This window comes from Cydia pomonella, chromosome 28 (assembly GCF_033807575.1).
Source record: "Cydia pomonella isolate Wapato2018A chromosome 28, ilCydPomo1, whole genome shotgun sequence".
In the NCBI taxonomy this organism is placed as follows: domain Eukaryota; kingdom Metazoa; phylum Arthropoda; class Insecta; order Lepidoptera; family Tortricidae; genus Cydia; species Cydia pomonella.
The window spans coordinates 5,563,533-5,588,151 of NC_084730.1; the positions used below are offsets into that span (position 1 = coordinate 5,563,533).

The window sequence follows — 24,619 nt, forward strand, 5'->3', positions numbered from 1 at the left end:
AATGAAGGTATTAAAACGATTTCCAGCTTCCTAAGAATTCATTCCACAAAACCCTTTTTTGGATCTTATTTGATAGGTATTTACTTTTGTTTTATTAACCACAAGCATTAAAACAAAAACATCCTGTTGTAACAACCCTTTTCTAAACTCATATTTTACCATTGTTTAAAAAAAAATTCTCACCTTGTTACTGGCAAGCTTCAAATTCGCCCGCCAGTCCCACACGTTGACGATCATGTCATGTTGCGATCCCACCGACACGAGGTACTTCGACGACGTCGAGAACGCCTGTAAAAGATATTTTAGTTATAACGCCATCTGTTGATGAGAGGATATAACTACATAGCAAATGGACAACTAATGAAGGCGGTTAAAAATGCCCTACCGCGAAAAATCCTAAATCTAAAACGCTCGAATACGCAAGAGCGATTGAGAGATAGATAAAGAAACTTCGATTTTCGTTTTTCGTTTTACCTATGATTTTTTTTCCTTGCTTACGGTTTTGACGGTACCTATGTATGTACTACAACTTGTACCTACCCACATTAAACCTTCGGTCACTATGGACATCGAATAATGTCGGTTTAAATAATTAAATATATCTAAATGGGTTCCAAAAGGTTAATTTTGCTTTATTTCTTGGAAATGTCATCAACTACTCACAAAAGCTTTTCTAAAACGAAGATAATTTGAGGAGAGTTTTAAGAACACTTTTATTACTTATTTTGAGTATTCTTGCTTAGACCTTTAAGATTCATAATAATTACTTACAACGCAGTTGACTCCATGTGTGTGCCCGGGGAACTCCGCAATCTGAACCGCGCCTGAAGCCGTCGGGTCCTGAAAGAGATTTATTATTAATTAAGGTCTGGGTTTTTATTCCGTAGACTAAAATGACGTTTCATATGTAAGACATGACATTTCTTAGTACCACAAGACTAAAGTCTACGGAATAAAAAAACAGAATATAAATAACACATATTGCCACTACTTGATAGATTCGATAGTTTCCATTTCTGTCCGCCAGATGACGCTCATAAGAACCATCGAAGTCGCAGTTCATGCAGACGTTGCGTTAGTGCCGCCATTCGCCGCAAGAAGGTGCTAATATCAGACACTTCAGACAAGTTTGTAAATTAACGTACTTAGAAACACAAACACGAGCCAACTAAACGTACACTCCCCAGTGGCAAGGTATCGTCCATCGGGGCTGAAGGCGACGCAAGTGTACGCTTTTCCTTGACGCGGTCAGTACAGGAGAAAATAACAGAAGCTCACGGTCATGAAAACAGAAGCTGCTAGTTCTCACTAACGTTGCGTTAGTTCCTCCGCTCACCGCTAGATGGTGCCAAACACAAAACTGAACTAAACGTACCTGTAGGTCCCAAACCCGCACGGCGGGCGCGTGCCCACACTCCCCAGTGGCAAGGTATCGTCCATCGAGGCTGAAGGCGACGCAAGTGACGCTTTTCCTTGACGCGTTCAGTACGTGCGTCTGACGGTTCTTGCGTACGTTGTAGAGGACCACGGTGCATCTGTAATAGAATTAAATGGGAAATTAGTACTTGTAGGCTATGTTCATTAATAATAGAGAAATAAATGAAGTTTTTTATTCAACCCCTTTTAGCCACATTTCACGCAATGAATATAAGGCATAGCCACGAGAATATGAAATAGAGGTGGATTGTTAAAGAAAACTTTGTAGCCAGAGCAAATTTACTGCCATCTGTCGACACATGACTAACACACTTTTAGAACGCCATTTAATTTTGATCCTTTTTATTTAATGATATCTGTCAAATTAGATAAATATCAAAAAGTGGCGCCATCTAATATATCAAAGGCCAAAGGTATATCGTTTAGCGACATCATTTTAAGCGATGGCGCCATATCCTTTAGGTTGTGCCCGGTAAGATGGCGATACTTTTTGATATTTAACAAATTTAGCACAAAAATCTGTGAAAGAATAAGGATCAAAGTCAAATGGCGTTCTAAAAGTTGTAATCATGTGTCAAAAGATGGCATTAAATTTATATGGTTACAATTTTTTTTCGACAATACACCTCTATTTCAGATATGGAGAGAGGTATGGGCATTGTGAATGTCATCTAGCTTAGTGTCACAGCACAGCGGATGTCATTCCAGATCAAGAGCAGAGCCCAACTGGGGAAGTACCTCCACCTTACAGAAAACCGCAGCCAAATAACACTAGACCCTACTCATAGTGTTGTGTCCCTGCCGGTGAGTAAGGTTGCCAGAGCTCAACGAGTGCGGAGTGTTAGAGTTGGCAACGAGCATGTTACTCCTCTGGAGTTGCAGGCGTACATATATAACGAAGACTGCTTACGATCAGGCGGGCTGTATACTTGTTTGCCACCGATGTAGTAAAAAAAAAATTAATACAGCATGACGCAAATAAATACTCAAGCTACGTGCTCAGGCAGATAACATTTTTATTTCAGGTAAACCCCGAATAAGTCAAGCGAAACGCCCTGTAGCCCCGCTCGCAAATTTGTATTTCAATTTCGTATAATCCATATCAAATTTTCTGGCACGGGGCTTGAGGTACTCCGGCATCCGACAGCTGAAACGTGTAGCTCATAATGTATAAGAAAGTTGGGGTGGGATAGGTGACATAATGATGGGATGGTAATTTCATTATTTATTTTGCATGGTATGGCATCAGTAACTGGACTGGTAAATGTATATTCCTTATGAATCTTTGACCAATTTTAAGCAAAATAAATGACTATTTCTTATTTCCCTGTCTGGTCCCATTTCATTTGGGCGCCTTCAGCTATGAATACACTAGGAAGGAACATAATTATGGCATTTAAACATTTTGTGCTTAGTATTTTAGTGAAAACGGAATACAGATATATTTAATGCAACATTTTATTCGCATCTAATAAATATAATGTCAAAATACTATTACTCTGACTAAACACTCTTGCAATCCTTATAAATTATTAGCCTCTGCTAAGTGCTAACCCGATCTAGCTAACCCATTCGGCAAGGGAACCTCTCGTTAAACATTAATAACATGCAACAACAACAACTCATATGTCCAAGGGATATAACAAGCACATAATTACTTAGGTATGCCTAATTAAGGTGCCGTAGGTTCAGAAAGCGGAGTTTTTGAAAAATAGTACCTCTTTTTTAGATAACAAAAGACTTTAGGGCCGTGGAGCAACGACGCCCATATCTTATACAAGAATTTAAAAAAAATGCTTGAGACTGCCGGTGACCCTAGGGCTGGCTCATTTCTAGGCCAAAGAATAGGCGTCGCCATTCAACGAGGGAATGTAGCCAGCCTTATGGGCACCCTTCCGCAGGGGACAGACCTGGGGGACTGTTCATAGGAGGGGGTTTTTAATACTTTTATTTATGTTAATTATTTTATTAGATTTAATTTAGTTGTTAAATTGAATAAAAGTACGACCTTCGATTTCCCATTCTAAAGAACATGTTATTCCACAAAATGGTTGCCTAAAAAATTGAATTGCTATCTTGAAGATTTTCTCTAGTGACTTCTGCGATTCGAATCGTGATTTTTTTGACTTCGCTCAAAAAAAAAAAGACATTACGAACATAAGCTTAAAACGCACTTTAAATATTTGCACTTTTCAATTCATGCACAAAAGCTAAAAATATTAAAATTGCTTCTAAAAATGCGCAATTTTATTTTTGAGGGAACTCGATTACTTTTTCCTTTTTAAAACATACAACAAATTAAAATTCTAAAACACGATATCCGCGGTCCCTAGCACGCACATCCATCTCCCCTGTGACTCCAGTATTTTATGAAGGTGGATATATGCGACCGGCCGCAGGTCTACGCCATTTCGCGGCGCATTAGGTACGCCCGCCGCAAGCTAGCGAGATGAGATGATCCACCTGCGACGAGTCACGTTGCAGATGCATTTTAATATTAGGTCAAGAGTTACTATGTATCATACATACCTATTTGGGCCTTTGGGGACAATCTTTATCATTCGACCTAACCCTAATGTACCCTTTTACTAACAACACTTCCTTGAGACACAGACATATCAAATAACCGTGATTAACCGTGATTGTGGTTGGTCAGTGCCTCCGAGCTGGAAAACTGTGTTGGGTACTACGTGGGTGGACAGTGTGGACAAACAATTAGCGAATGACGTAGTGAGCGTTGTGTGCAACCCTTTATTTGACAATAAGGCCGTAAACGAGGGTAGTTTCTCGCCTCCCTTGCCGCCACCGGCGCCCGCGCCGGTCCGTCAACGCAAGCTCCTGAAGAGAGAAACATGTCGAGCAAAAACTATCTTGTGCCCTTCTCCAGGACCTAGACTAGGGTAAAACACAAATAGATACACCAATTGGATCGGTGCCTCGCTTTAAGAAAATCTAACTTTACAAAATAGAAAAAAAAAAAATAGTTTAAAATAGGAAGCCCGATCTAAAGATCCTATAGGGAGCGTGCATGAACTGTAGGAGGCAGCACAGGAGCCGTCAGATGTGATGTTTATTGTTCCGATGTAGCCCACAAGATGGCAGAACCTACCATGCACAAGAAAACACGTGACGTGTAAATGTGCATGTTTATGGTTCCGATTCAGGCTACAAGATGGCAGACTCTCCAACGCGCACAGGGACCGTACCAATAACGCCGACAAAGACCGCAATAGACGCTCCACAACACATTTGAAGAGGTAACGGACAAACTGAGTTACATTCGCGTTTATCGTATTAGTATGAATTTTTCGCAAGCAAATTTTAGGGGTAAATAGTACATTTTTGATAGGCGTACGATAATTTTGTCACCCAAATACGATAATACTCTTCCGCTCACCTGGCAACACTAGACCGAGGTTTGCACCCACGACCTCAGGTACAGCTAGATGATATACATCTGCGTTGCGGATATTACTGCATCTTAATATTAGGTCAAGAGATTGCCGTATCGTTTGACATATATAGTAAAACCACTCATTTCTTGGCATCGCATCCAATATATTCCAGAGATTTATGTTCGTATCCACAATTAGGATAAATAAAATGTCAGTTCGGGAATATAGTCTTTGATTCAGGCGTAACTAGGGGAGAATGGAAAGAAGACGCTGGATGTAGACAGTCGAAGATGATGATAAGGGGTAAGTATAGATCACAGGAGAACCAGGAATCTTTTGAAACTAGGTAAGAGCAGTCTGAGACTGAGACTGCAGAGAGCAGTGACCGACGTACGTATACAATTACAAATACGAGAGTGCCCTCCGGCGGTTTTCCCCGCAATGAATTTTGTATGCCGATCTTCACCATATTGACCTCACTTCAAAATGATGTCGGGGACAATTTCGGTTAAGTTGCCGTTGGTTCGGAGGGCTCGCAATACGGTTTCCAAAAATTTAATTAGCAATCTTGAGACCTCTCTCTGGTAACTTAATCGATTCGATACTATTTTTTTCACTTTCCCTCGATAGAAAATAATCACGAACATACGCGTAGGTCTAACACGCGCCTTAAAAGTGTATAACATTTTTTTCACAAAAACTGACATGAAAATTGCTTCTAAAATTAGCAACATTATGTTTGACAAACTAATCGATTAATCACTTTATTTTCTTAAAACTTACAAAAAAAATCATAAACATGATATCCGCGATCCCGGGCACGCACAACCATCTCACTCACACTTACAGTGAGAGTGTGAGTGAGAGAAGGACCTGACCATACGGGGCCTTAGATCCAAGAATGCGAATTTTCTGTGTTATGGGAGCTAGAAACGATAATGTCGACGTGACAAAAATCCCTTTTTCGAAACGTTTCCCATCGGCGCACACGCACCGGGAATAGTTATCGATGACTCCGTGACGGTATGGAGTGGCGCGGCCATGGTGGCGATGATAGCGGATTTACACCTATAATTATTGTATTTGTCTGTCTGTCAAAAGACTGTCCCATAGCCGCCAGCAGGCGCCGCCGTCGCGCACACAGCCGATCAGATGGCCTGCCGCGAACCACGTTTGACGTGTTGCTTCACTGTCACACTTAAGTACGAATTTACAAGTGCGACAGAGAGGCAACACGTCGAACGTGGTTCGCGGTAGGGCCTCAGGTTTCCCATCAGCGCACACGCACCCGTGACATGACTAATATACACATTAACCACAGATGTGCGCCTATGTTTGATTTTTTTGATCGAATCTTTAATTATTATAAGAGTGAGGAGCATTTAAAGATTTGTATGAAATCTGTTTTTCGCTCCTAATTTTTACACGAATAAAAAAAATCGAAAAAAGTCAAACATGTGGTTAATAGACATCAAAATGTTTAAAAAATCCATAATGTCAATATCCAGGGAGGAAAATGGGGACTACGTTTGAATGGAGAAGCGAAGGCCGAAGTGTATCCTTTTAATCGCGGATTATATATATAAGTTGTCATTATCTGTGTAATGAAAATGAATATATTTAACCTTTATGGTGCAAGAAATTGTTTTTCATGTTAATATTGAATATACCATTGAATTTCATAATTATCGAATATAGATGACCATGCACCAGGACAAAGAGTTAATGACCGCTTGAACATTTTGTTAGCAACCAATTATCATGACATCCAAAAATAGCATTTGACATCACTTGGACATAAGATTATGATGCACGGAGTTCCTAAACCTCTTCGCTCGTAGCCCCGCTAACCGCTCCGCTCGCACCCAAACCCCCAACCTAACCGCGTCTGTATGACGGACGCGACGTCCTCTCTCACGGTCGCGCAGACAAACATACATACATACATTATATATACGTGTTAACACTTGTCTGTCAATCGGTTGATGTTGTCTCACTACAAATGATGTCGATGTGACCGTTATTTGAGGTTTGGCCTCATTTTATTCGTCTTAAGAATCACACGAAACATGCCGCCGCCATACAATTTTATTTATTTAAACTTTATTGCACAATAACAAATAAAGCACAAATGGCGAACTTAATGCCTAAAGGCATTCTCTACCAGTCAACCATCAGGCTAAGCAGAAACAGTAGTACGTGCAGGCATTAAACAAAAAAAAAACAGAATAAGTAACTTAAAACAAGCAAAATAGCGATAAATAATATATACTAACGGTAATAAACTTACATAAATATACTATAATTAAATATACAGTACCTGGGCGACCGAGCTTTGCTCGGTTATAACTATTTATTGTAATATGGTGGTCTATAGGTGACAATCTTAACTAAATTTTTTTACTAAATTAAACTTGTCTAAAACAATAAAAATTAAAAAAAATATATATAAACTTGAACATATAAAAAAAAAAACAAAAGTTAGTCACCGGGCAAGATTCGAACCCGAAACACTCGTTTAGCAGTCCGCGTCTTAACCCGCTGGACCAGACAGACAGTGGCCGACAACACGAAATTAGCGACCATATTCTGCGTCGAAAGAAAAACGCATGAAAACTCGAAAACACGCGTTTTCCCAAACATAAGACTAATCTAGATAGATTGTATACCCCCAAAAACCCCCATATACCAAATTTCAGCGAAATCGTTAGAGCCGTTTCCGAGAACACAGAAATATATATATTTATATATATACAAGAATTGCTCGTTTAAAGGTATAAGATACATATATATTAATTTATGTACCCAGTGCAAAAAATACTATGACTACGAAGGACAACCAGATCTCTGGTTAACCAGAGAGCTTGTCGAAAAAGTGCTTGCGTAACATACGCTTAAATGAGAGCTTGGTTTGAGCCTGTCTGATGTCACGCTCTCATTAAAAAAAATGAATCTAACTAGTATTAAAGCCCGACCAGAAATATATGATCATTGTCAGGAGGGCGTTGTTATACTCATGTATAGGGGTGACAGTTCAGTTTAGCATAGTTATGTACAGAATGTAGCATTAGTTTATGAGACTGCTAGTTTAACAGTCCAGACGCGGTTTATTTATTTAGTATAAATTTTATTTTGACACTTGGAGAGACTTTACACCTCCAAATTTTATTAGTATTAGTACTCTGACATTGGGGACCTTTTACATCTCCAGATTTAATGTGTTTTTAACCATAGAGACTATACATCTCTATTGTATTGTATTAATTATTTATTTTAAGATTATTATAATGTAATGTTTACCCAGGTATTGGCTGTTGTATTTATAAATGTTGTTATGTATTTTTCATGTCACTATATGATGTTACTATAAATGTTGTATTGACTTGTAAAAGAGCCCTTGAGGCCTACTTGCAGAATAAATTTTTGAATTTTGAATTTTGAATTTCATGTGATCATATCGTCGGTATACTTCAAAAACATGATAACTGACAAAATGATCAAAAATTTGTTTTATATACAGTTTTGTTCATTTTTTATTATTTTAAATATATATGTGGCTTTTTTTAATTTATTTGTATTATTTACAAAGTTACAGAGTGTAAAAAAGTAGTAACAGACAAAAAATTAAACATAATGTTCACGTAAAAAATAATAAGGGTATTTAAAACTATCTATCCCATAAAACTGATCAAGCAAAAGATATAAAGTAACGTTTACATGTTTTACCTGAATATACCTGTAATTAACAACCTAGATATAGCAACTGCTAAAACATTATAACATTATTTAATACTATTTACATGTAGACTTTTCTTTCAAGACGCGATATATTATACAACTAGATAATATTAAGTTCACTTAATCGGTTTTACTTTTAAACCTTTATGCGCAATAGGATCATACGTTAAGATGCTAAACTGTAATAAACGACTTTGTTAGGTTCGATCACGCAAAAATCAATCACTTTATGCAGTTATGCGGGTCAGTCGTGAAAAGTTATCAGCGCCAGCGCATGTCTTTTCGTTAAATAACGTACATATACATGTTCAGTGATATAAATTATGGAATCCCGAGGCAAGCGATTAGTGGCATTGGCCCAAAATAAAGAAAGTAAGTGTTTTCTATATAAGTTTACTTAGCTCCACAGCGTATATTTGAGTATATTGAACATCAAATGTAGGTGTGGTGTTTATTGGAATTAAATCTTGAAACTTTTATTCGAGCCGCTGACTGGTGTCTAAGTGAATTAATATTAGGATTATTAGTGTAGGTATACATACTTACTTTAGTAATTTTGATAATAATGCAGTAATATACTTACATAAATCTTATCTGATGATGCAGTCTAATTATGTTAAATAAACATAATTTGTATAATAGACTATTACTTTAAAAATTGACAAGCTATTAAAATGTTAACAAAATAATTATGTACCTATCTGATTATGGATAAAATATAAATCGCGCATAAATGTGGACCATATTAAGTAAATAGTTTTTATAAGTGATATGATTTTGTTTTTAGGTCATGAAGCAGACCGGGACGAAAACACACCTTTTGATTCATCCTTACTTGATGCATCACAGCTGCGTATTGCGGATCAGGTGGATTTTATTTTGGGTAGCGATTTTTCAACCGATGATCCTCTTTACAAGCCGAGTGAAGAAGAATTGATAACTTTAAGTGACTTGTTTGAGTCAGACTGCCTTAATTGTACCCAAAATCAAAACAATGACCTTGAGTTGATTCTCGGAAATAGTGATCTCGAAAATGACACGGATTTGTCCATGCGCCAAGAAAATATGGAGATCGTTGCATGGGTCTTAGATGAATTGATGAGCAGTGTATGGAACTCATGCCGTTCTTTAACCTTAAAAAGATGGCGTAAACCTCAACCTGAAAACTGGTCTCGTAATGTAGCAAAAAGGAGACGAGTTGAAGGATTACCCTACGTGACCAACAAAAAGGAACAAAAAGCAAAAATACCTCAGGCGTGCAATTGTTCACGTTGCATTTTTAATTGCAACGATCGATTTAATGAAGAAGAGAGAAACAAAATGTGCAGATATTATTGGTCTTTAGACTTTAAAGCCAGAAAACTTTTCATCCTTTCTCATCTATATTATATTACTGGTCAGGCTTTAAGTATGGATTGGGCATGAGTGGTGGGGGGAACTGACAGAACGGGATAGTATGTATATTTCAGTAGGAGTAGCAGAGAAAGCGTTATTATTGTTCGTCCTTGTCACAGTCTCACATTTTTTTCCCATAGTAAATTTAGTAAAATACTATAAAATAAATTTTGGTGCAAGAAAAGTCTCGCTTCGTCTTCTTGATTTACACTGTATCACCTGTACAGTCCCGTCTGAAAATATCGATACAACAAAAGTGCCAAAAATATGTATAGTAGATAGTGTATACATATTTTTAAAACATTTTTAGTATAGATATTTTCAGACGTGACTGTACACGTGTTTCCATACAGTTGAAGTGTAAAACACAGTATAGAACTTGGCCATAAAAGCCACTTTATTCGAGACGTTTATAGCACGAGCCACAAGCGAGAGCTATTATATCGTTTTATGACCTTGTCCAATGTATAGTGAAACCTCGAAAAGAGAGCACATGAAGTGATTAATATGGAACAATCTTACTCAAGTCGGCGCAGTGATCTCACATAAAGCTCGTTGTGGGTGCTCTAGACCAAGATAAATGTAATAGTTTTTGCCCGCGGCTTTTGCTGTTTAAAATTAATAAGAATGGGGCCCGTACAGCGGTGTCACGCACACGAATTCGAGCCAATCGTGCAGTCTAACGCCGCAACGCGATTGGTTGATGAGTTCGCATCACGCGCGCGATTGGTCGCAACTAATTCCGTCAGACTGCACGATTGGCTCGAATTCGAGAGTGATACCACTGAACTAGCACCATTCTTAGTGCCCGTAAGGCCCATCCTTAGATATATGTGTCAATGGATATAGCATTTTATTTCGTGTTAACGAGGGTTACGCATTATTGCGGTTCGAATTTCCGAGGTTTCACTGTACTATAAAACTACCTGGTACTGGTAAACAGATAAACCGGTATTTAATGTCGGTATACCGTTTACGGTTTATTTTTGCATTAAAAGCGGGTAATTTAATAATGCATTGATTAAAACTGCATAATCAAATCAATACTTGAATATCAAAAGATAATCGCGAATTAAGATACGCGTTTGTGTCGTTCCGCAGAAAATAGTTATTTACGATACAAGTGCGAAAAATAGGAAATTCGTAACGAGTGGCGATAAATTAAAACACGACCGAAGGGAGTGTTTTAAATCGACACGAGTTACGAATTACCTATTCGCACATGTATCGTACAACGTTTTACAGTACATATGACCCTTTAAATTTTCGACATGGTTACATAATGTGCTAATTTACGCACTAGTGCGGAAAAGTAGCACCATATTTACTGTAAAGAATATTGCTAGTCCGTTTAAGAATAGATAAATAAGTAAGCATAGAGTGCTCACTCCATACATCAGTTTTCTTACCAAAACCCTTATTATTTTCGCAGTTCGACATCTAGCGGCAAGTAGCGGATTTATCAGTACCGCTACTTGACACTAGATGTCACGAGAATTATGGTCGTGTCATGTTTTCAGTTATTTACGTTACACGTTGTTTATTACGTTTGGTAAAGTAATTAATACAATGAGCCACCCCTTCCGTAGCTAAACATTGCAATTACCACCATAATGGCCGCTCATTAAGGTCGCATTTACCTTGGCATTCACGGTTGCATGTCACGGTCGCTGCAGGTGAACGACCTATTTAAGGCGCGGCGCGGGCGCGGCCGAGCGGCGTGGTCAAGCCCTTAATCGATAGTTAAAGTCGAAATCGTTTGTATTTAGAGTGTGCACGAACGGTTCAAATCAGTAATTATTATTTAAAATTTAAAACCACCTGGATAAAATGATGCCAAGTGGATGTCAGAAGAGAAGCGTGGGCGAGGCAGGCCCAGGAGGAGATAGCGACGATTTTGACAACTGGCCGGAGGAAGCACAAAATCGGGAATTGGGCCTTTGCCCAGCAGTGGGATACTCAAATAGGCTAATATTTTTTTTTTAACAAAAAACACCTGGCGAAATAATAACAGTGTTATTATCTGGTGTATTACAAATTCTTTTCAGAAAACCGCAACTGAATTCCTGCGTAAGTAGATAGCGGTTTACAGACAATTGGGAATATGCATTCGTGTGCAGAAACAGGCATTCGTCTTAGGAACTATACAATACTATAAGACACACACTAGTAGCCATGCTTTTATGGCAAAAAAAAATAAGTTTGTGTCAGATATTTTTGCGCGCTTCGCTGAGTAAGATACTATTGCAGGTGACCGTATTAAAGCATGTCCTTAATTTAGAAATAATTAATTACAACTCCCTCAATTATCAAAAACAAGTGCGAGTCGGACTCGCGCACGAAGGGTTCCGTACCATTACGCAAAAAACGGCAAAAAAATACGTTCGTTGTATGGGAGCCCCCATAAATATTTATTTTATTAAATTTTTTAGTATTTGTTATTATAGCGGCAACAGAAATATATCATCTGTGAAATTTTCAACTGTCTAACTATTACGGTTAATGAGATACAGCCTGGTGACAGACGGACGGACAGCGGAGTCTTAGTAATAGGGTCCCGTTTTACCCTTTGGGTACGGAACCCTAAAAACAGTAACACTTGTATATGACATGAAGCATTGTTAGTTGTAGGTATAATGCCAGCCCTTTTATGGCTCTCAGTCGATGACCTCTCGCACATGTGATGTAAATGTGACATAATGACCGTTTAGTATGCGCGGCGAGAGTCTATCGCCAAATGTAATCAGTGAATAATTTTATATCAAGTCATCTGTTATAATAAGGATAAACAGAATAGGACCTAACGGTGAACCCTGTGGAAACTTTTGTATAAACTCTTACCAAGACGTTACCTGCAAACAGTTAATACAATACCCATAAAGAGACTAAATAAACACCTGTTAATAAGAAATTATCAGTGGACTTAAGAGAGTCTGTCAAACGTAAATAGGTATCTCATAGGTAAGCGTGCTCCACCGTAGACCGCATCATCACTTACCATCAGGTGTGATCGTGGTCAAACGCCTGCCTATCCTCCATAAAAAAAAAACGAAGCCTAAAATAAGCGTGTGACTTATCTATATTCCTCGTGTCTCAGAGGAATCCAGATTAAGAACTAATAAAAAAATTATGGGACTCCCAAGAACTCGAATAAAACTTTTAGTAGGCGAGTGCCTTTTCGGATTTTCTCTCGATGACCTCCCGCACATATGATGTAAATGTGACATAATGACCGTTAAGTATGCGCGGCGACAGGCTAACGCCAAATGTATGTAATCACTAATCAATGCATAAGTTCTATCACAGCTTGTTTTTGTAAAGTGTAAACAAAATAGAGCTTAATACTGAACCCTGTGGAATCTTAAATACTCTTATAAGGGCTTTCCCCTTGACAAAAAAATTACATTAAAAAAACTTAAAAAACTATCAAAAATATTGGTGTCACCGGAAGATTAGCGCTGGAAGCCACCAGCAACATCCTGAGGCCATTTCGTGGCACTTTATACTTTCTTTGTTTTTGTTATATTATGTAATATAATGTGTCTTATTTGTGTTTACGGATAAAAAATATTCTATTATATTCTATTCTATTCTAAAAAAAGTTGAATGTCTACAACGGTGCCTATTACTATCAGTGGACTCGAACAGTTTAACTGTTTGCATTTTCTGCCCGAAAAGCAGGATTCATACAATGTCATACATTGTCATTTGCCTATGTTTATTCAACAAACGTCAGAAACAAACTTGCTCCTTGCGATTGCTAGCCAAATATCCGACGTGCTAATAAGGTTATCTATATTTCCCCTTTCTGTGTCATATCCGTGGTATTTCACTCAATTATTCGGGCTCACGACTCCGAGCAGTAGTCTAATATTAAACACAGTCTAATGAGCGAGAGAGAGACCACGTCATGCGATTCATGCGTTGTGAAAGAACAACGTGATTCGCTGTAAAACATGGATTTGTACTTGGTACTATTTGTGGTCATATACTTACAAACCAAGAACTAGAAATCATTCTTTAAGATTCCAAGATACTTTGACCAATCTTTTCTGGCGATGACCGTTCAAGCATTTGATGTAAATGTTGCATAATGACCGTTTAGTATGCATGGCGACAGGCTATCGTCAAATATATGTTAATATAACCAATAGGAATCCTTAGTTTGTTAACGGTACGTACGTCAATAAGGACGTGTTAGGTTTTAGCGAATGCAAAGTGTCTTGTTTTTTGACATGAACTGTTTTTGAGTTGTTTCAAAATTAAATCATTAATGCAATGGATTTATGCAGCTAAAAATCACATCCCGACTTAAACATATCGTGATACATTTAATATTCTTCAATATTTACAAGAAAAGGATATTAAAAATACTGATCGGAAAGAGATTGCCATGTGACCTTAGAGAAAACATTATCTTTCACCAATGAACTACTGGCAAGTATCTTAATAGCATCTAAGAGTAGAACCATGACGGAAAGAATTGGCAGGGACCAAGGTTTCATTCGAACAAGTTTTCGGAGCACTCTTATACATGCGACAAAAATGCTTTGGGAGGCTACATCTCCCCACAGTGTTAAGAAGTTAAGGCGACCTGAAATATGCTTGCAGCCGACAATTCGAGTCGCTCTCCCTTGGATGCGGTCGAAAGGGAGACGCTGGTACTGGGGTGCTCACAGATGAAAACAGTATTCCATATCTTCGTGAACCTGCGTCTTGTAAAAGCGGTGGGCTGGTGTTAAATACTGTCTTGAACCTATCAAACATTCAGAACTCTGATTTCCGATCACAGTCGAGCGCAGCGTTGGAGGACACTGTTAGCCTGAGCACGCTTTCCAACTTGATCATAATATGTGTAAGACAAGTCGACGAAGGTAACAAGTAAATACGGAACTCACCCTGCCGGGTATGCGACGAGCTCGGTGTTCGGATCACAGTCGAGCGCAGCATTGGAGGACACTGTTAGCCCGAGCACGCTCTCCAACTTGATCTGTTGACAATAAAAAACAATATTAGTGTTGGGAAACCGACGAACAGTCAACAAATTGCATCCAATTTCAATTCAAACATCGGCGAAATTGAATCAAGACTTTCACTATAGTTGCCGGGGGACGGCTAAGTATATAAAATATGGACAGATTAATGTAAGCATTATGTCAGCACTTATTTATAAAGCGAGTTGAATGTTCTGTGTAATATATACATTAGTATAATATACCTAGTAAAATTAAAAAATAATTTATTCGTAAACGAAAGAAAAAAAAGAAGAATAATTGAAGTTTTGCAGTGATTCCAAGTTTTCCAGCGCTGATCTTCCGATGACCATCAGGAAAAAAATTACGGCAGGTAACACAAGAAATATTAAACATTCATGTTTTTGTATATTTTGACAAAAAAAATGTGGAATCAAAATACGAATCGTCCAGTGTACAGGGACCCAACTGATTACCAGTTCGCCGGACGATATCGGCCTGTCAGTTATTCGCGATTGTCAGCTTTTGCGAATAACTGACAAACCGATATCGTCCGGCGAACTGGTAATCAGTGGGTCTCTTAACCATTTAGGGATAGTACGAGTAGGCCACATGTTATTTGAAATGACGTAAGCGCCAATAAAAAAAGTGGAATGTACGGAACATTCTTACCACGACCAATAATATTATAACGAATAGACATGGCGTATCCGAATATAACACAAGCAAAAAAATGCTTCCAACCTCAGGGCCGCTCACTTACAATCTGTTTATTGTTTACATACGCAAAAGGCGCAAGAGCCACCCCTTGGCGTATTTTGAGCGTCGACGTTTAGTCAGCGCTATGGAAAATGGCGTCGCGGCACAGTTGCGCTGTCGTTGCGTCGAACAGCAACCATAGAGTTGACTAGACGCCGACGCTCGGGAGAGACGCTAGTGTGGGGTGACCCTAAACGAGACACTTACAATAAAAACAATACCCACGTTAAAAATAGACGACTAGTATTCGTCATTTGCGCGTCATAGTTGAAGTCCAACGACTAAGAGCAAACTCAATCGTCACAAATTAAGTGCTTCAACTTTGGAGCAACTAAAACCTATCTACAGTTATAATATCGTTGACTGCGACTTCCCATTTTTTTGGTAACTACTAAGCAAAGGTAGGTCATGTGTTGTGTGGTCTTCACATAGACACTAAAACCATATCCCATTAGCACACAATTTTGGAATCTAAACCTTACTCAACCGGTTTCAAATAAAGTGGTAAACATTACTAAAGATAGCAACAAGGCCTCTCTATTTCAATATTTACTGGGTTATTAACTAATACTGATAACTTTTGGAGGCCCAAGATGACAAATAAAGTAAGGTTGGGTTGGAAGTATTTTAATTAACATTTTTCTTGGCGGTTAATTAATATGGAAATTAGTTCTTGAACACGTTTGATTTGGCAAAGAATTTGCAGCAACTTGTCATAAATTAGAAACCATGTGTTTAGGTAGATCAACTTCTTGTAACTCGTTGCCAACTTCCAATGGCTACGTTCCGTGGGTTACTTTTAAAAATTCGTTTTTACTCGCTGATACTCTTAATATTTATAATTTTTTCCGCTCCTCTTAAGGCCGCGGGCTGGGACCGGGCGGGGCGGCGAGCGGGGCGGCGGGCGGCGCGGCAAGCGGCCGCCGTTTTCGTCCAAAACAAATTCATTAAAATCTATACATTTTGATCGTGCCGCTCGGAGCCGGGAGGCGCGAACGGCATCCAGTCCGCGGCCTAAAGACTCACTTTATTCTTTGAAATGAGTTTGCAAAGTTGTATGTTATCCTCTTAAGAAATTTAGCTTAAATCTCATACATAAGTTAATTTTGAACGACTTCCTGGTGTCTGATTGACCCAAAAATTTGAACGACTACCCAAAAATTGGTAAGTATTCTTCCGTATAGTTCGTGTCATCCACGATGACGCGCAGATTAGTCAAATCTAACCTTTATTAACATGACAATACGTGTCAATGCACGCGTCTTTGTAAATGGCACGATCTATAGTTATGATAACAATGAAATAATACTTATTCCAATATAGCGCTGATCTGATGTTTTTGACAGAAACATTTTACAAACCAAAAAATATAAATATACAAGGTGGCCAAAAAATATGTGCATTCCCGTTGGTTTCTTTTTCGCGATTTCGGGGTTGGTCCCATAGTAAAAGTTGCTCAGTATAATCCCAAAACCTCCCTGGCAACGGGAATGTCATATTTTTTGGCCACCTTGTATATTTAGAATGAATTTTAATACTTACCTACATATTAGAGCATATATTTGTGTGATGAACACGGATATTTGTTTCTGAGTCATGGGTGTTTTCTATGTATTTAAGTATTTATAATTACTTATATATTATATAAATCGTTGTCTAGGTACCTACAACACAAGCCTTATTGAGCTTACTGTGGGACTTAGATCAATTTGTGTAATAATGTCCTATAATATTTATTTATTTATATTATTTTTAACGTAACGCATAAATATGGTGTATTTCAGAACTGTCAAATAGCTCATAAATATGTAACAATTATATCATATAACCAGATCCATTAGATATTTATTCAACGAAAACGCATAACATTACCATACATTTCCGTTGATTTGCAAGTAAACAAGTTTAAAAGTATAGATGAATAAAATATATCACAAGAAACATAACTGTATATCTGATCCTATGTAGAAAAAGGGCACCATACTGTTGGTTATCGACCTTATCGATAACCAACAAATTTTAATTTAAAATATACGACAAAAAATATCCTTTTCACCACACCAGCTGGTAAAGGCTCTCTTGATGGTTCAAAAACTCATGAGAAAGATGCATTTTATCCACATGTGTGGCAAAGCGCATCACTCATGCGCAGGGTGCGCGGGAGCCACAACACCATCCTGAGGGTCATAAGTGAGAAAACGGACTGCCCCATTCTGGGACACTGGGTTCGAACGCATGCTCAAGTGCCGGATGTTCCAGGGGGGGGGCAGATACTTAAACTAAATTATTATTATTGTTATTTATTACTTTTTTTTTGGCATGTACAATACTAACATACTCGTAGCTTAAGTGTTATGTAATTATTATTAATACTCACTGTATGGATTCTGTCTGAAATAAACGTTTTTTTTTTTAAAGCAATCTTATGCAAATTTTGAGTTGCTTCCTTATGTTGGCTGATAGAATTGACTATTAAATGATGATTTTGACTTGAGTTTGTATGCTATTTGACAGTTAAGATTTTCCACGCGTTGGTGCGGTGAAAATTTTGTGTTTCACTCGGTGACAAAATTTGTTTAACCCTCGTGTCTTGAAACCCTCGCAACGCTCAATATTCCACTTTTCAAAACACTCGCTACGCTCGTGGTTCAATTATGGAGTCTTTCGCTTTTATTAATAACATTAGCACGAGCGATTAAACAACAAGTCTTCCCCCTTGTAAAACAAATAACTATTTAGTTTAAAACTGCAAATACCTATACACTCGGGAGCAAAAAAATCGACTCAAGTCACATTTTTTAGTTTTTTTTAATTTTTCTGAAAACGTTGAATATTTCAGTGAAAATGAAATTGCAGTATTATTGTTTATTAATTAAGCTATCAAAAACATTAACAACTGTTGAAATCGGTTTGGTAAATTTCAGGTTATTGTTATTTTTGTAGAAAACAACATTTTACCTGCTTTGATTATGCACGAGTTGCGCACCTTTGAGGGCCATAAAAACCGGTGTATCCGGTTATTTCTTATCAGTCTCTTATCAGAAGTTGACCTGTGCACATCTCCCGCAATCATTCCCTGGAATTACCTGCAAGAAAATGGACACGACAGAAACTGAAGCCGGCCAAGTTATCGTCTTGCTCAATCAAGGCCTTACGCAGCGTGCAGTTGCTGAACAGCTGAATTTAAGTCAGTCTGCTGTTTCCAGAGTCAACCAAAAATTCATTCGGACTGGAAACCTTGCTCGCAAACCTGGATCTGGCCGTCCCAGGTGCACATCGAGGAGAGAGGACCACTTCATCGTTACGGCCAGTCTTGGTGATCGACAGCGTACCGGCGTTGACATCCAGCAGCAGCTGATGCAGAACCGAGAGCAACCAGTCAGCAAGTGGACAGTTCGTCGAAGACTTAAGGAAGCCAACCTTACCCCAAAAAGGCCTGCCACAGGGCCCAAACTGACAGGGAGGCACCGGGACGCTCGTATGGATTTCGTAACCACTTACGAAAATTGGACGTACGAACAATGGAGCCGCGTACTCTTCAGCGATGAGTGCAGGATGTGTCTCCATGGCAGTGACAGAAGAAGACGGGTGTACCGAAGACCTGGAGAACGATTTGCGCAGTGCTGCATCTCCGAGACGGTCGCCTACGGAGGGGGATCTGTCATGATGTGGGCGGGGATATCCATGGAGGGGAGGACCGAGCTGGTTTTCATTCCTGGTGGGGGCCGCGGACGTGGTTTGAACGCAGATCGTTACATCACAGATATCCTGCAAGATCATGTCGTCCCCTATGCAGGATTTTATGAGGAGGGGTTCCATCTCATGCAAGATAACGCCCCTTGTCATACCGCAAGAGTCACGCGGGCATACCTTGCTGAGGTTGGCATCCCCACCCTTGAACCCCATCGAGCACTTGTGGGATTATTTAAAAAGGAAGGTTCGAGCCCGGGATCCCGCTCCTGACACGATTTTGGCCCTGAAAGAGGCTTTGGTCGAGGAATGGGGAGCTTGTCCGCAGGATACCATCAGGAAGCTGATAAGATCCATGAAGAACCGGATTGCATGCGTCAAGAAGGCCCGAGGCGAAAGTACAAAATATTAAACAGGAAAAATTAAATGGTTTTCTCTCTACGAAATTGCTTTTATTCCCATTTTCAGGACGTTAATTGAACGTGATTTTACCCATATTTTACCCCATTTTGCTAAAATCGCTCAGATTTCAGTATCTGAAATAATACTTCAGGAATTTTGTGTTTTTTAAAAAGGTAAATATAGCAGCTTTTTAATGGTTCTATTACTTTAAAAATACGCGAATTAGTTTCGGAGATATTTCGTTTTTAAATCCAACACAGATTTGAGTCGATTTTTTTGCTCCTAAGTGTAGAATCGTTTCTAAAGTATTCGATAAAAATAAGATGTCCCTAAGAGACATGACATGACATGACCTACTTAAATTATAGATCTCCAGGGCCCACTTATGTAAAAGGCACTTTACCAATGTTGCCATGTTTACTCATTCAAGAACATTTGGAAGGACGCAACGGTGTACTTATTTACTTTTGGTATTTTATTACTTTTGTCGGAATCCATATAAAAAAAAAGGTTTTTGGCTATTTTAAATTCTAAGTTCTGATATAATTAATAATTTTACTTCAAAAATAAAATATATAAGTTCAATTATGTTACAAGATATAAAATACGTTTTTGATCAAATAATAGCCAAGTATTTCCTGTTTTCGGACTATTTGTACTATCGGTGTCGCAAATATTTTGACAAAATAAATGAACAAGTTTTACGAATAGATAGATAGTAACAATTTTTGAAGGTGTCCCAATCCCAATGAAGGAAGACATCTTAAGTAACATTCGAACACAAACTGATGACAAAGTTGCATTTTATCCACATGTTGGGCTAAGTAGCCTGAAGGAAATTTTGAGTTTTTTCCTCATGTTGGCTGGTAGAAATGACTGTAAAATCATGATTTTGAATGAAAAATTTAATAACGTTAATTTAGCATAGATTTGGTTCGATTTTGTATGATATTTTACAGTTAAGATTTTCCTCGCGTGCGGTGAAAAAATTTGTATTTCACCCGGTGACAAAATTTGTTTAACCCTCGTGTCTTGAAACCCTCGCAACGCTCAAGACTCCAATTTTCGATCCACCTTAAAGAAACCAACTATACTGACTGTACCCTATAGATAGTGAAAAGAAAACTGCCGACAGCTCTAATTACTCGATATTTCGACCACTCGATCACACTATATAACAGTGAAAGCGAAAACGACTTATCGATACGCTATCGTTATTAATTTTTACCGTTAGAAAGTTTTTTTATCACTACACTCAGAGATAATCAAAATTGAATCTTCTATCAAACACTTTAAAGTTTAATTTCAAGTAGCAGAAAACTTTGATAGGAGTTTAGATATAAAAGTGACATATAGCGTTATATATAATTATAATGTTAATATATGCGTTATTAATAGTATTTGGAATTGTATCTAATTAGTAAAAATAGAAATAGAAAATTAAGATTAATGATGTGTTTCTAAAAAAAAAACCTGACAAGTGCGAGTCTGACTCGCTCACCGAGGATTTCGTACATTTATTATAGATAGATTTTAAAAATCGGCAAAAAGATTTGGTTATCCAAACAATTATAATTACAAATGTATAGATTTCAGATTTTTCCCTATAGTTAATACCACGACGGTGGCAAACAAGCATACGGCCCGCCTGATGGTAAGCAGTCACCGCAGCCTATGGACGCCTGCACCCTATAGTGTAATACGATAATATTTGACTTTCATAATTCAAGGTCAACCGAGAGTACCAACCCTATAAATGATTCCTTTTCGTGTCGCGTCCTTTGAGTGTCAAAATAAACGTTTTCATCACTCTTACTCGAAAAAGATCTTATTTCGTGCAGGTGTACCAAAGGACAAATGTGTATATTGTTCCCACGGGAGTAATGGATTGAAAAAAAAAGCTATAACTCCCTAGAGCGTTATAGCTTTTTTAAATTCTGTCACTAATTCATACGAACTATGTAGGTTAGGTAGTGTAAGGTCAGCATTTTTATGGCGATACTACCTTCTCCCCGCGACATATTCTGCGAAAAAATATTATTTCCGTGACTAAAATCTATGCTATATCCTTCGTGGGACACATACTATCTAATTAGCGTTTTAAGCGGTAAATGATAGACAGATAATTATTTAAGCATTTATGGAGAAACTTACACAGCAGTTAGTTTTAGACATTATTTCCATTTTATAATTCGTATAGAACTATAGAAAGTAGGTAACTTGACCGTGACGTCGTTTGCTAGTGTTTCATATAAATTCCATAGTAGCAAATCGTTTTGACAGTTCGAAAAAAGAAACTGATTTGACTAGTAGTCAAATACCCTATTAGGTAAGTTAAGTAGGGCTTTGTCTACTTAATCCAACAAACACGACCGCTTATACTGTCAGATCTCTGTTACAATTACAACCTTACAACTAGATATAATAAAATAAATAAATAAATAAAATATCTTTATTTCGAAGATCAGGCTTATAATAACGAAAGATAACCACATAAGCTTTTAAGAACCTGATACTACTTACTACTAAATGTTCTCTGAGATCAACTTTATCACTTAGTGTAAGTCGGTCAAATGTGGATCAGCTGACGGCGTGGGCGGACCACTTTGACCAGAACTCACTTAACCAGTGTTAAAATGACTTAACTACATGTGTCACGGGCTCATGGGGTATGAAAGGGATCTTAAAGTGATCGGCACTGGCATAAGAATACGCCCTTTTTCTTTGTCCGTTTAAGTAGAATACTTTACAAAGCACAGTACCCCTAGTGTAAATTTAATCGACATCATAACGTGACGAACGCGTTTGCGTTAAGTCTCATTTTGTATAGGATATCTAAATCCAATACAAAATGAGATTAAACGCAAACGCGTACGTGACGTTTCGAAATCGAATTTATTTACACTAGGGGTACAGAAGTCACTTAACCAGTGTTAGAATGACTTAACTACATATGGCATGGGGTATAAAAGATCTTAAAGTGATCGGCACTGGCATAAGAATACGCCCTTTTTCATTGTCCGTTTACGTAGAATACTTTACAAATTTTGCATAAATGTCCTTAACTTCAATGTCATTCTGTAGAAGAAAATACCATATTGGCGTTTGCACATCAATAAAATGCCAAATTTATACAGTTCCATTACTCAGATACCTACTGAGAAATAACGCAGTACCTAAACCGATGAAGGGTGTATATGTATATCTAAGGACGAGCCTTACGGGCACTAAGAATGGTGCTAGTTTAGCGGTGTCCCTCACAAATTCAAGCCAATTGTGCAGTCTAACGCAACTAGTTGCGACCAATCGCACGCGTGATGCGAACTCATCAACCAATCGCGTTGTGGCGTCAGACTGCACGATTGGCTTAAATTGGCGTGCGTGACACCGCTGTACTGGCCTCATTCATATTGCTGTTTGAAACATAATACTCTTCAAATTCTCAACCCCAAAAGGAATGAAAATTCTATGTACCTAAAATAAGTCCCGGTTCCCGGGTATTATATATACATCCATCGATGCTGCAATGAAAAATAAACGCTCGATGAATCCCAAGCCCAAAGGTCCTTTTTTCTACGGAACGTCACAATTTTCGTCAGTTAAGTCGTTCTTCCATTGATGATACATGCTATGAATGGAATACGTTTCGACACTAGACCCGTCTTTATAATGTTGTGTCTATTGTCCTTGACTTTTTTTGCATAACTTTATATTGTTTGGGTTATAAAGCTATAATATATCTATTATGGGATTGTGGTCGATTTGTTCTTTCCATGTTTATACGTATTTAATGATCATAGCATGCAATGCAATAAATTGGCTTGTACGGTCACGACTGAAAATATCGATATGGACAAAGTGCCAAAAATATGTATACACTACCCTAATATATGGGACATAAGGTCGTGTATACATATTTTTGGCACTTCGAACGTGTCGATGTTTTCAGGCGTGACTGTAGAAGTTGAAAACACACCGCTACTAAAGTCATAACTGAAATGTCAATCCATTAAAATAAATAAATATTATAGAACATTTTTTGTAACACTACGTCGGTGGCAAACAAGCATACGGTCCGCCAGATGGTAAGCAGTCTCGGTAGCCTATGTACGGCTTCAACTCCAGTGTTACATGCGCGTTGCCGACCCTAACACTCCGCACCTGCAAAAACTAGTACTTTATCTACCAGTTAAGCTTTTTTGAAGATTGTGAAACGCCACTGATGAGTTAAAATTTAAAAACAAAATGTATAATTCTTATTAGCCGAACCTGTACACACTTATCTAGTGTCATAACTAGCGTCCACTTATAGATTAATTATAAGCGGTGGACTGGGATATGGGATAAAAATATATGTCAGATACCCTTGACAGTAAAAAATTACAGTAAATAGTGTGAACCATGATATGTTCTGTCATCTCTGAGGTTCGACCTTCCGCTTAACGCTTCATGCCCTGAATAGAAGTCAATGGTGTATACATAATAGAATTTTCTAAATATATCTCGATACTAATAAATGTATTCTAGAAGCAATTTGTATGCCTTGCATAACAGCGTCACTAACGCCCACGTATAGATGCCTTCGCCATATCGGCATCGCATTTGAATCTGTGACGGACGCGCCTTTTTTTGCTGAAGGTCTTTGGTCGTGACGTAGATCGCCTTTATGTAACTAACTAGGTAGAAGTAGGACCTCATGTAACTGTGTAGCCCTAGCATTCCTAGCAATCAATAAGTCCAGATTAGAGGTCTCAGTGGTGAGCTTTTTACAAGCTTTTATTTAGTATCAGATGATATCGATGATGATGATGATCCCGTTGTCTGTGCGTC

At 38.2% G+C, this 24,619-nt stretch overlaps 1 protein-coding gene across 1 annotated transcript in view; it reads right to left on the reverse strand.

Annotated features, from left to right (window-relative positions):
* Positions 1-24,619, reverse strand: part of LOC133532998 (mitogen-activated protein kinase-binding protein 1) — a 148,364-nt gene that overhangs the window by 57,700 nt on the left and 66,045 nt on the right. The window contains exons 3-6 of the mRNA XM_061871904.1: positions 14,864-14,955; positions 1,376-1,535; positions 772-840; positions 184-288 (exon numbers count right to left, since the gene is read on the reverse strand). Of these exons, the coding sequence (XP_061727888.1) occupies positions 184-288; positions 772-840; positions 1,376-1,535; positions 14,864-14,955 (426 nt within the window). The remainder of the gene's footprint in view (positions 1-183; positions 289-771; positions 841-1,375; positions 1,536-14,863; positions 14,956-24,619) is intronic.